Below are 11,383 nucleotides of genomic sequence, written 5' to 3'. Positions count from 1 at the left end.
TTGCGCAGGTATATATCATATGCTATACCATCATATGCTATACCATGTTTATACCAGGTTTTCTTGAAGCGCGCAAACAAAACTGGCAAGTGTGGCCAAAACACGGGCACTCGGGCGAAGGTTAAGTACAGGGGTCAAAAGAGATCCAATGCTAATTAGTGTTATTGCGGCTGTTTAATCGTGATTTTCGGGGCGTTTTTCAAAAATGTTAAATTCGGAAGAATTCGGTCTAGGGTGTTCGGAAGAATTCGGTCGTAGTCAACATCCAAACGAACCTTGCAATTGGCCGAATTTCATTTTCTAACCATTTTTGGTGACCTATCAAATATCTCGCATCAATCTTCACTCACGTAATCATCATGTGTTTCAGCTTTGTGTGTCTGATGAGGACAGCAGCGAGACTCAACTACCAGACGACAGTGCTGGTGAGTTTGTTCAAATGGTATGCAGCCATCATAGCATAATACGAAACTGCCACTGGTGGTTGACACCTGTAACTACGGATAGCCGACATGGCGCCATCTGGTTAAACTGACCTGACTTGACCTACCCCAAACGCATAAAGACATAATCTTAAATCAAAACTTACATGAAATTCGTCATTAGGACTCCGAAAAGCATAACCTCGTCATTTGACAACAACGTAACAAACGAGGACTCTAGTGTCTATCAGTGCCTGTAAGCCAGTCATACATCGATCTGAGCCTAGGACGGCGTGTATTTTAACTGCTCGTCTGTAAGCCACGATGATCTAACTGTGGTGTCCTGGTTGCCACCAGCAGCGAGCTGTGCCTCAGGAGTCCTCCCAGTTGCGACGCTCCTCGGAGGGCCTCGGATGTCCGCGGTGCCACCAGCAGCGAGCTGTGCAGTCAGTTCAGGAGTCCTCCCAGCTGCGACGCTCCTCGGAACGCCTCGGGTGTCCGCGGTGCCACCAGCAGCGAGCTGTGTCGCCGGCCCGAGCCATCCGCGCTCTTCTGGCATCAACGGTCAAGTCAAGCAGGTCAGGGGGCCGGGTGCTCGTGGCGCCGAGAAGCTTGACGCCGCCATAGCGTCCATAGAACGCGCGGTGAGCGACCTCCGTAACCCGGACCTACTATTTGGCCAGCTGGTGGGGTTGGAGATGGAGCGTGTGAGGGACGACAAGAAAGCGGATGCGAGACTGGAGATTCTTACAGTCTTGAAAAGGGCGCAGTCCGATTAAAAGCAGGTGATAACCTTCGCACGGGTGGGGGAGGGGGGACGTTTTTCACACATATTTGATAAAAAATGACCAGAATGATTCAAAACGATCTTATAGCCAGACATGTGCATGGATCCGAGAGGTGGATCTATGATCTGAGCGGATCTCTCGAGCTTATGGGTAAGATCTATGATCTGAGTGGATCTCTCGACACAGTTGAGGGGTTGGATCTATGATCTGAGTGGATCTCTCGACAAAGTTGAGGGGTTGGATCTATGATCCGGGTGGATCCCAGATCTAGATTCATGGGATCGAATTTCAGATCCATTTTCCCGGATCCATGCACATGTCTGCTTATAGCGAGCTATATAATGCCTGTTCGGCGTCTTTCCAGCTTCCTTTGATTCTGAGATAATATGATGCGGCCAAATGCGTCCCCTCTCCATGCAACCTCCACCATGGCGAACTTTGCTGAGCCTGAGTCATATTCTGCGTAGTGTGTATTTCCGCTGTCTGATCGCTATAGCGACCCTTTTTCAAGTTTTGATTTAGGAGTGAATTCGTTTACCTGGTGTTTAAATGTTTGAGCTCCTTTGCTGTGAAGTTGAAGTTGGACGTTACGTGGTTATCTGACTTTGGTTGTTGGAAAGGGCGACAGTTAATGTTATTTATTTCCACTACTTTCGCGTGCAATAAACGACAAAGGCCGGAAATGCTTGTATTTATATGACAGGTTTTTGAGCGTGACAAATGAAACAGCATTATCACACGGAGCAACACCAGTGGCGTCAAAGACGACTCAATTCCCGCCTCTCGCACCTCTCACTTGCCGACAGAAGCAGCCTGCTGCGGAACGGCTCCCCAGCCACGAAGTGACAGGCTTACGCGCCCTCACTGCCCGACAGCAGCATCCTGCCAGGGGACGGCTCCCTCGGCCATGAAGTACCGGGCGAACTGGTCGCGGATGCGCTCGGCCTCCCGAGTGAAGTTGTTGGCGCCCAGCCTGCCCAGCTCGCAGAGTCCGCCCACCTGCTCGCCGCTGGCGTCGGCCTGCTGCGGCTGCTGGCTGTCCGCCTGTCCTTGGTCGCGCACGTAGTTGTGCAGGATGCACGCCGTCCTGACAATAGTGCAGGCGTGCTCAGCATTGACGTTCAGCGGACGCCGGAAGATGCGCCACGTCTGGGAGAGAATCCCGAACGCGTTCTCCACTACCCGTCGGGCGCGCGACAGCCGGTAGTTGAAGATGGTGGCCGGAGCTCCCAGCCGGCTCTCGGTACGTCCGGGATAGGGCCGCATCATGTGCACCGTCAGCGGGAAAGCTTCATCGGCGACGATGACGCTTGGTAGGGTCGTGCCTCTCTGATCGATCGCCTTGGGAGGGGGCAGGTCGAGAGTGCCGTCTTGCAGTTTGGCGGCTAGGTCACTCCTCCTAAAAATGCCCCCGTCCGACTCTCTTCCGGCGCTTCCCACTGACGTGTACACGAACCGATAGGCACCGTCCACGGCTGCCAGGAGGACGATGCTGAAGGACTTTTTGTAGTTATAGTACTCGCTGCCAGAGTTGGAAGGGGCTTGGAGTACCACATGCTTCCCGTCCAACGCGGCCACGCAGTTCGGGAAATTCCACTGGGTGCGGAAGATCTCCTCGCTTCGCTCCCACGTCGCCCTGGTGGGAGCTGGAAGCACCTCCGGTCCCAGTATGGCGATGATGGCCGCGCATGTGTCGTACACGATGGCACGCACGGTTTTCTCGCCGAGGCGATAGCAGGGTGCCAGCGCAGAAAACTCCATGCCGGAGGCCAGGTACCGCAGCGTCACGGCCAGGCGCTGAGCGGGGTCGATAGGTTCGCGGAAGTTGGTGCGCTGGCGCGTGATGCTGGGCCCGATCTTGGCGAGAAGCAGGTCGAAGGTCTCCCGACTCATGCGGAAGTAGGCATGGTGCCGGTCGGGATCCACGGCACGCAGCTCCTGCACCAAGTTAAAAAACTCGCCTCGGGCTTGTCGCCTCTGCAGCACTTCGGCAACCCAGTACCTGCGTCGGGCTCGACGGCGCTCCTGCTCCACCCGGATTCGAGTCGTGCTTAGTGCGATTCGTGCGATGTTTAGCTCCATGTCGTGAATAGTTAATTGAATAATGACGGACTTTTAGCTGATGTGAGAACAATAACAAACGTTGTTTACATTTCCGTCCCTGCTAAGAGATTGTATTGTCTTCAAGAACAATTTAATGAACCTTTTACGGTTCATATAAGAAACTGACACAAATTAAACCACGGTCAAAGGCGCAATTAATTATATAAATAATTATTATTTATCTGTCAGTGATGTGCATTACCACAAATTATATTACATTTTCATGCATTTTTTATCGAATTGTCCTTGAGCTATCATGGCGGATCCCGATGAAATCAAATTCATCGCATAGTCATCGTCAAATTAGGCGCCGAAAATGGTATTCAGCGCCTAAACGATTAGGCGCTGAAAGCGCGCCTAACCAGTGGACGGCGACCTTAACCAGTGGACGGCGGCCTTAAGAAACTCACTGACGCAGAAAAATCTCGGGCTTTGACCCTGTTAGCATAGGCGGCGAAAATGGGAAGGGCACCAGGGCACCGTGCCCCCTTTGATTTTGGTATTTTAACATTAGCCCTATGGGTGTTGCATGGAAAGAATGGGACCAAAATTCGGCAGTGCCTCCCCTCCCTTAAAGGGACAGTATCACCATTTTGATGAAATTTGACATTGCATAGGCCCCCACCTTTCTGGTCCGGGAACTGAAGACCGATCCTCGATAGGCGTTATCACAAGTGTATTCGCGGCCATTGGGGCGACGTAAGAAAAGAAGAAACCAACTGGCCCCAAGAACTTTAAATTATCAGTTAGCATGCACCTTTTCCTTGATGTGTGGAGAATTTACCATTATTTGTTACAGAAAATTGCATTTAAAATCTTCCATTTATGCTTTTTTCATCGTTTGCACAATATGTTCTTTTACTAAGCTAGAAACACTAATTAGAAATAGTTCCCGCATCATCAAGAACAGTAGGGAAGGCTTGAAGTGAATAAAATAATTTAAACGGTTTTGTAATCTATGTGAAGGCACTTCTAAAATTGCCTGTAGAAATATTGAAGGCAAAAGTTCAACTTTTTCACAAAACGGATGTCTATAAACCTATTTAACTTGTGACAACTCAGCCGGTATTTCGTCGCCTACAGCCCAGCTTTCCCTAGTGACCGATAGAGGCGCTGCTATCGATGTCCGCCCGTGCCGCCTAACGTCGAAGCTCCACACCGTTATCCCGCTATCGCCGCTCAAAGTACGAAAGGTGTACTACACTTTGAATCGTGCTTCACTATCTTCACTGTTTAAATGTTTGCGCCGTTTTGAATTGACCGCCAGTAATAAAACTTTTACCATGGTCATTTCATCAAATTTTATAAAGCCAAAACGTTTTTCGCACTTATTCATCACCGTTAAATTCATTAAATAGTCGTAGGCAATTTCCGCTGTTTCCTTCGGATTCTAGCGGCTCAACAAAGGAATTCCTTCAGCTTGAAGGAATTCCTTCAGCTTGTCACGTGATATCTTCTGGGCAATACCTAATGCTGCCTTTCCCTAACGACAACTCAATCAGAAGAGCGGCCGCGTAAGCGTAGCGTCAATAATGTATTATCTGCGCCAGTTCTGTAGTAATTTCGCAGGCTTCCAAAGTGGCGGCCATGCTTGTAGTGGTGGTTCGCTCATGAAAATGACTCGCTCATGAAAAAATATTTTTCACCGAGTTCGGTCCTCAAAATATGTTTTTCTGATTCAGAAAAATAGGAAATGCTAGTAAAAAAAAAATCAGCTCTATACATTGATTTTTTTTTGATGATACTGTCCCTTTAAAGGTAGTGTGCCACCTATGAACGATTTCCCATTTTATTTTTCCTAGGATAAGAAGCTTCTGTTTTTACCTAATATCGCAAAAAAAGCAAAAATGGGCCTAAAATAGTGCTTTTTTCGCCTAAAAGTTTATCGGTTTTTCGATATGTATAATAACTGTAGTGGGCTGACATGCAAACAGGCGTCGGCAACAATCACGAATGCGGCGCACATGTGACAATAAGCAAAGGTCACTATAGAGTTATGACGTACGGGAATGAGTTATCAGCTGTCTAATCGTAGACAACACAATGTCGAATTTAAACTGTAAGCCTGTATTCGTATTGTTTCTTTAATTTGGCTGTCGAACATTAATTTATGGTTGGAAATATTATTTTATGTAAAATAATTGATATGAAACAGCCGTCTCTAAAGTTATGACCCCATCTCACGACATGAAAGTGGCAGAAATGACAATGATCAGCTGGCGCATTTTTCTTGGCCGAAGTCAGAGCGCGCGCGTATTTGGAAATTCCGACCTCGACGAGCATCTGTGGTAGAAAACCACCACTTTCGTAGGGGAAACTACTGCTGTCTGCTACCATTTGCACTGCATGTGTCGCTATAGTTGCGACATCTTTGCAAACAAACCGCATATAAACTGCGACATCTGTATGCGCCGATTCTTGTTAGCGATTAGCTAGGGCACCAGGGTGGATCCAGACAGACTTTCTTGGTACGCCTTTGGTCGCTCCTCGGGGGGCTTCTGGATCCATTAGGCCTTGTACACTTTGAATTCAGCTTTCACAACCATACTGCCGGAGCCGACCTGATCTAGCTGAGCCTGGTACTGCTCCGCCAGTGACGCCACGATATCATCGCCGACAGACTCAAAAGCTGGGTGTCCCGGTAGCAGCTTTCCGAGTTCCATGGCCGTTTTAGCTTGTTTTTCGAAGCGTCGTTCCAGTTGTGAGATAGTCTCCTCTAGCAGCGGGATAAATGTTGTCACTCGGTGATGACTCTCTGCGTCTGTCACATGTGCTTGCTTGGTCCGCGGCGTAGAAATGGGCGACGCACCGACTTCAGTGGCTTTCTTTTGGGCAGCATCAAAGAGCTCCCTGAACTCCTGTTCAGCATCTTCTCTCAGCTGCTGTAGCGATCGCGATACGTTCTCGACTTGTGGAAGTGCACCACTCAGGTCCTGGCCTTCCGTCTGCAGCCTCACAGACAGCGGACGAGTGTGAGCCATCACTGTGACTGTTGCGTGCAGGACAAGAATGAAGTCTCCGTTCTTGATCGCAAGTGCCAGTACTGACGCCTTCGAAGAAGCGTTAGTTTCTCTCCATTTGGCGATGTGATCCAGCGTCAGAACGATAGCATCATAAAGCTCCAAGAATGTAGCCAGCGAATCGTGCCTTTCAACCCAAGGCCCTAAGTTTCAACCCATCTGGTCTCGCAGAACCTCATGAGGCGGCGACGCTTCGCCTCGGGACACTTGTGGCTCACAGCCGCCTTGAAAAGGGCGCTGCGCTTGGCACTTGCATTTACAAACGCCACTGTCTCCTGGATTGTGCCATACATGTTAGCGACCTGCCGGAGTTTTGATGCGGATACGAGGGCTAGATTCAGAGTGACTGAGGCAGTGAACGTTCACCGCCATGGGATACTTCCTGGAGATGGCAGCTGCAGTCCCGACGCTTTTTCAGCACATGACCGCTGCACCATCATACCCCTGTCCAATACATTGGTCCATGTTCAGACCCACCTCCCGAACCTGATTCTCCACCACGCGTGCGATTGTCGCGCCAGTGACTTTGGGCTCCAGCAAGGCCGTATAAGAGAGGTAGAATCATCCCGCGGTTTCCAATGGACCGGTCGCTAAGCATTAGCGTGACGTCACTGGTGGAGACCGCGCGGCGCCCGGCTCCAAGCCGTACGTCGGGTACATTTGGCACTTAATCGTTGTTATTACTGAACGTAACGACAACTAATGACTCTTAATTACTTTTTTACCCACCTAAAGCTGATTTCCTTGCCGATACATTGCCGACCCGAGCCCCAGGGTTGACAATCTTGGGATATGGATCGGATGGGCGACCTCGCGACGGGAGAAGGAACGATTGCAATTGTTGTGTCCCGCACCGCCGATTGCATTCTCTATCTGTACCCGGAGGGGGGGGGGACAGGGGGCACGTGCCCCCATCGGATCAGGGGGCCTCTCGGGCCCGAGGGGCCCTGCGACGCCAATTGGCGGCTGAGGGTCCACGCTGGCATTTTCGACTCCATGGGCGTAGGAACGGCTGGAACATTGTGGGTGCATGGGTGCAGAAATCCAGCCATGGCCGGTGAAGCGGGGGGGGGGGGGCGACACCCGAGCGAAGGCTCGTTACGAGCTTTGAGGGTGTACCATGTCGAAAAGGTACCAACCAAATAAGTGCATTTGGAAGCATTGACCCTCGCATGTGTAGGGGGGTCGGATGAACCCCCCCCCCCGTTGGTTGTTGGCAAATAACTCGCGCAAAAAGCGGCCGATCGCGACGAAACTTTTAGTACCCTCGAGTTGATTAGTTTTACACCTACTCTAAAAATTTCATGACCCTGACCCAAAAGACCTTTGACCTGTGACCTGATTCTCGAGACCATGTTCGGCCGGAATCGCGATTTGGCGTATGTCAGCTCACATTATCCGCGCGTTTCCAGTCTTTTTGTGATTGTAGACGTCCAAACATGTGAAATGATGTTCTTCCCATGCATCACGGTGGGTGTGAAGATAACCTGAAGGTCAGGTCAGGTCATTGACCTTTGATGACCACGGTTCACTTTTTCGAGTTTTACATGTCTCTAGGGTAGTTTATAGGGCTGATTTCGAATTTAGCATCCATTTGAACGTTTACGAAGTAGTTTTAGTGCTTTCGTGACATGCCACGACGCCGTCAGTGGTAGTTGACACCTAGGTACTATGGATAGCCGGTAGGACGCCTAATGGTTGACCTGACCTGACCTGACCCGATCTGGCCTAAATGCATGAAGAAATCATCTGTGATCAAAACTAACATCAGATATTTGTGATCAGCACCCCGAAAAAACCGATAACAGCTTCACTTTACGCAGTTCTAGCAGGTCCCGATTTTCCCGACTTTTGGAATATTGACCTGACCTGGAAGGTCAACCAATGAAGTAGGACCTTAAAATTGGGTATCATCGGCTTCCTCTCGTCACGGGCAACACCCTCGTTTTTTCCGCGAAGCTCTAGCTCGATCAGGGCCGAACGGCAGGGGGTCCGACCGACCCCCCTCCCCCTCCCCCTACACATTAGAAGCTGGAAAACGCTGCACACATTCGAGGGCTAATGCAGGGTGGCGCCGATAAATGAAGACAATATGTGCTCCACACAAAACATCAATTTTTTTTTGGCAAAAGTCAGTACTTTGGATGAAAGTTTGGAACTGGGGTGACTGATGGCGACCTGTCGAGCACACTTCACTCGATGAATCCCCCTCCGCGTCGATGACGGCCTCGATGCGCGGCCTGAACCGGGCGCGGGCCTTGGTCAGCATGGTTTTGTCCATCTTGACCATCATCTGCTTGATGGCTGACTTCAGAGAGTCAATATTGTTGTGTGGGTGTTTGTGTTCCTCTCGACTACGCCCCAGACGTTTTAGTCGAGCGGGTTCAGGTCCGGGGATTTTGGCGGCCAGAACTCGGGCGTGATGTGGCTGTGCAGGTTGGCGCTCATCCACTCCTGCGTCAACCTGGCCTTGTGGGCGGTTACAGAGTCTTGTTGGAACACATAGGGCCTTCCTCAGCCACTCGGTCGATCCAGGGCTTCACGACGTCACCGCCATCGACGGTGACGTCGACGTCGGGTCATCGTCGACGACGTTCTCGACTTTGGCAATGAAATCGTCGTCTCTGACGGCATCAGATCGTCGGGGATGTTTCTTCCGCTTTGCCACAGACGGGACGTCGCCCACAGACTCATCCAAGCTCCGCTTGACTTTATAATCATGGCTTCTGTCGACCTTGAGGAAGTTGGCGACCTCGGATGCCTAGCTGCCGGCGTGAAGCGCCACAATGACCGCGTGCCTTTTCATTTCTTCCGTTATTATCTTCAGCTGCAACGTTTCCTTTTGCTATGGACAACAATTTACATAAAGCATGGAACATGAATGCAAAAAAAAAAATTATTGCTCTTCACAAAACAGTTTCCTCGTAACACAGGTTTGACATTTGTGGTTATTTACCGGCGCCACCCTGTATTGTCAATACTGACTACCGCAAAAAGTAAAAGCGGCCAACTTAGCCATTTTCGAAGATATCGGGCTAAAATTTTTGACAGTGGGTCATCGGTTCGGTATGTGTTCAATCACATGCTCCATTTCCCTTTTTTCAGCACAAATGTAAGTTTTGAAGACCATCACTGATCACAGTAGCAAATGCTTCGAAAGATGGATAGTAGGCAACATATCCTGAATTTGCCGTGCTGCATGGGAAGTAGTGTTAATGAAAAAGGGGTTTTTGGTTCAGATTATTGTGGGTGCAGAATACATTGTCTGCACCCACTGGATAAATATTGTGGGTGCAGCTGCACCCTTGCACCCATGGTTCCTACGCTTATGTTCGACTCAGAAGGGCCCCACAGGGCTCGAAAGAACACCTTATGTGCTCCGAATAGCCACACTTCTCTCCATAAGAGCCACACACCGGCTTTTTATTGTTCCTTGTCGGCATTTGAGGGCCCCTTGCCGGCCTCTCAGGCCCATTGGCGACCTCTGGCTACTTGCCGGCCTCTGAGGGCCCTTAACCGGCCTATCAGGGACCAGCAGCTCTAAGGGTTCCACACACGCCTGTGATGACCCCCTAAACCAATGATTGAAGGCCCCCACAACGGGGCCTGCGAGGGCCCTCACCGGTGGCTGTGAAAGCCCCAAACCGGTGCCCAGCTGAGGGCCTCACACTGCCACAGCTCTGAGTTCAACCGGCACCCCTGAATGAAGTCCCAAACCAGTGCTTCTTAAGGCCATATATCGGCGGCTCTGAGGGCTCAACGCCGGAGCCTCTGACGGCCTAATACGGGACCTTCGCATCGGACGGCCACTCACCGGTGACTTTTGAGGGCCCCACGCCGACGACTCTGAGGGCCACCACCGGCGTCTGAGAGTACCTTGCTGGTCTCTGAGGACTCCACAGGGCTCTTGAAGACACCGCAGACCTCTTGAGGGCCCCTTGTCGGTCTCTGAGAGCCCCTGTCGGCTTATAAAGGGTTCGAGCCAGCAGCTCTAAGGGTCCCGCGACCCGCACCCGGCTGTGATGACCCCACACTGCAGTTGAGGGCCCACAATGGCAACTGTGAGGACCCTCACCAGCGCCTCTGAGGGCCACACACTAGCACCTCAGAGGGCCCACAGCGGTACCTCTGGGGCCCCGCACCAATGCCTCCGAGGGCCTCACACCGGTACCTACCTGTGAGGGCCCACACCTGTGCCTCCAAAGGCTTCATAACCGGCGGCCCTGAGGGCACTACACCGGTGATTTTTGGGGGCCTACCGAAGGCACAACACAATCCCTTAGTCTCGCCGAGTTTCTATCCCAACCCCATACCGGCTCCTATCCCAATTCCGGCTCAACTAATTAGCAGCCCCCCCCCCCCCCCATGGGTCAGCGGCGCCGCGCCGGTGTCGGTGCCGGGGGCCAGCGCCATCGGGGCGGCAGTCGGCCATGCGCACTCAATGGTTAGCGCTTAGCACCGGCGGCTAGCGCACGCCCGGCGTGTTATCCAAGGCTATAGAACTCCGTGTTATCGGCCGTGAGCCGCTCCAAAACGGCTGCAGTAACTGGTCGATATAGGCATTAAGCAGATGAGGAGATGCAGGTGGATTGATGACCGGCAAGCTTTTGTGCTTTACGAGGGCGAAGGGTCGAAGTCGGCTGCTAAGCCGTGAGCGGATTTTATCAGATGCCGGTTCACTATGACTTTTATCCGGGGTCCTGGTCCGCTGACGCACTCTTGGAGAGCCGAATCACAACAAAACTCCATCCGCGACTGTATCTATACGGCTTACGCTTTTCTGAAAACGTCTGCGTTTGGCCTTCTACGGGCCCGGCCGGCCGGCCGGACGGCCCCGATTGGCGATCCACCAGTGACGTCGTTGGTAGTGTTAAGCTGATTGGCGAATAATACATGGGGAAAACCGGGACGACATCCCCCTGGGCTCCAGAACCTCACCATCTTCCACCGAGGCAAAATCCAAGCAGAACGCCTCTTCGTGCACGTCACAGAATCCAAGAAAACTCTCATGCACGGTTCCGTCATCTGAGACGTACCGGACACAAGACTT

At 51.5% G+C, this 11,383-nt stretch overlaps 2 protein-coding genes across 2 annotated transcripts; one reads left to right on the top strand and one right to left on the bottom strand.

Moving 5' to 3' along the window:
• The first annotated feature begins 68 nt into the window (after nt 1–68).
• On the top strand, nt 69–1,893 carry LOC122387332. The gene is made up of 2 exons (XM_043377442.1): nt 69–425; nt 780–1,893. The coding sequence occupies exons 1-2, from the start codon at nt 360–362 to the stop codon at nt 1,047–1,049; spliced, it is 336 nt and encodes a 111-aa protein (XP_043233377.1). The 5' UTR covers nt 69–359; the 3' UTR covers nt 1,050–1,893.
• Nucleotides 1,894–2,071: 178 nt separating this feature from the next.
• LOC122387328 (protein ALP1-like) lies at nt 2,072–3,292 on the bottom strand. Its single transcript, XM_043377437.1, has one exon. The coding sequence runs from the start codon at nt 3,290–3,292 to the stop codon at nt 2,072–2,074; it is 1,221 nt and encodes a 406-aa protein (XP_043233372.1).
• Nucleotides 3,293–11,383: the final 8,091 nt, after the last annotated feature.

Source organism: Amphibalanus amphitrite, unplaced genomic scaffold, assembly GCF_019059575.1.
Source record: "Amphibalanus amphitrite isolate SeventyFive unplaced genomic scaffold, NRLGWU_Aamphi_draft 000282F_arrow, whole genome shotgun sequence".
NCBI classification, from domain to species: Eukaryota; Metazoa; Arthropoda; class Thecostraca; order Balanomorpha; family Balanidae; genus Amphibalanus; species Amphibalanus amphitrite.
Note: the sequence above shows the minus strand (reverse complement) of the source record. Positions and strands in the feature narration are given on the sequence as shown.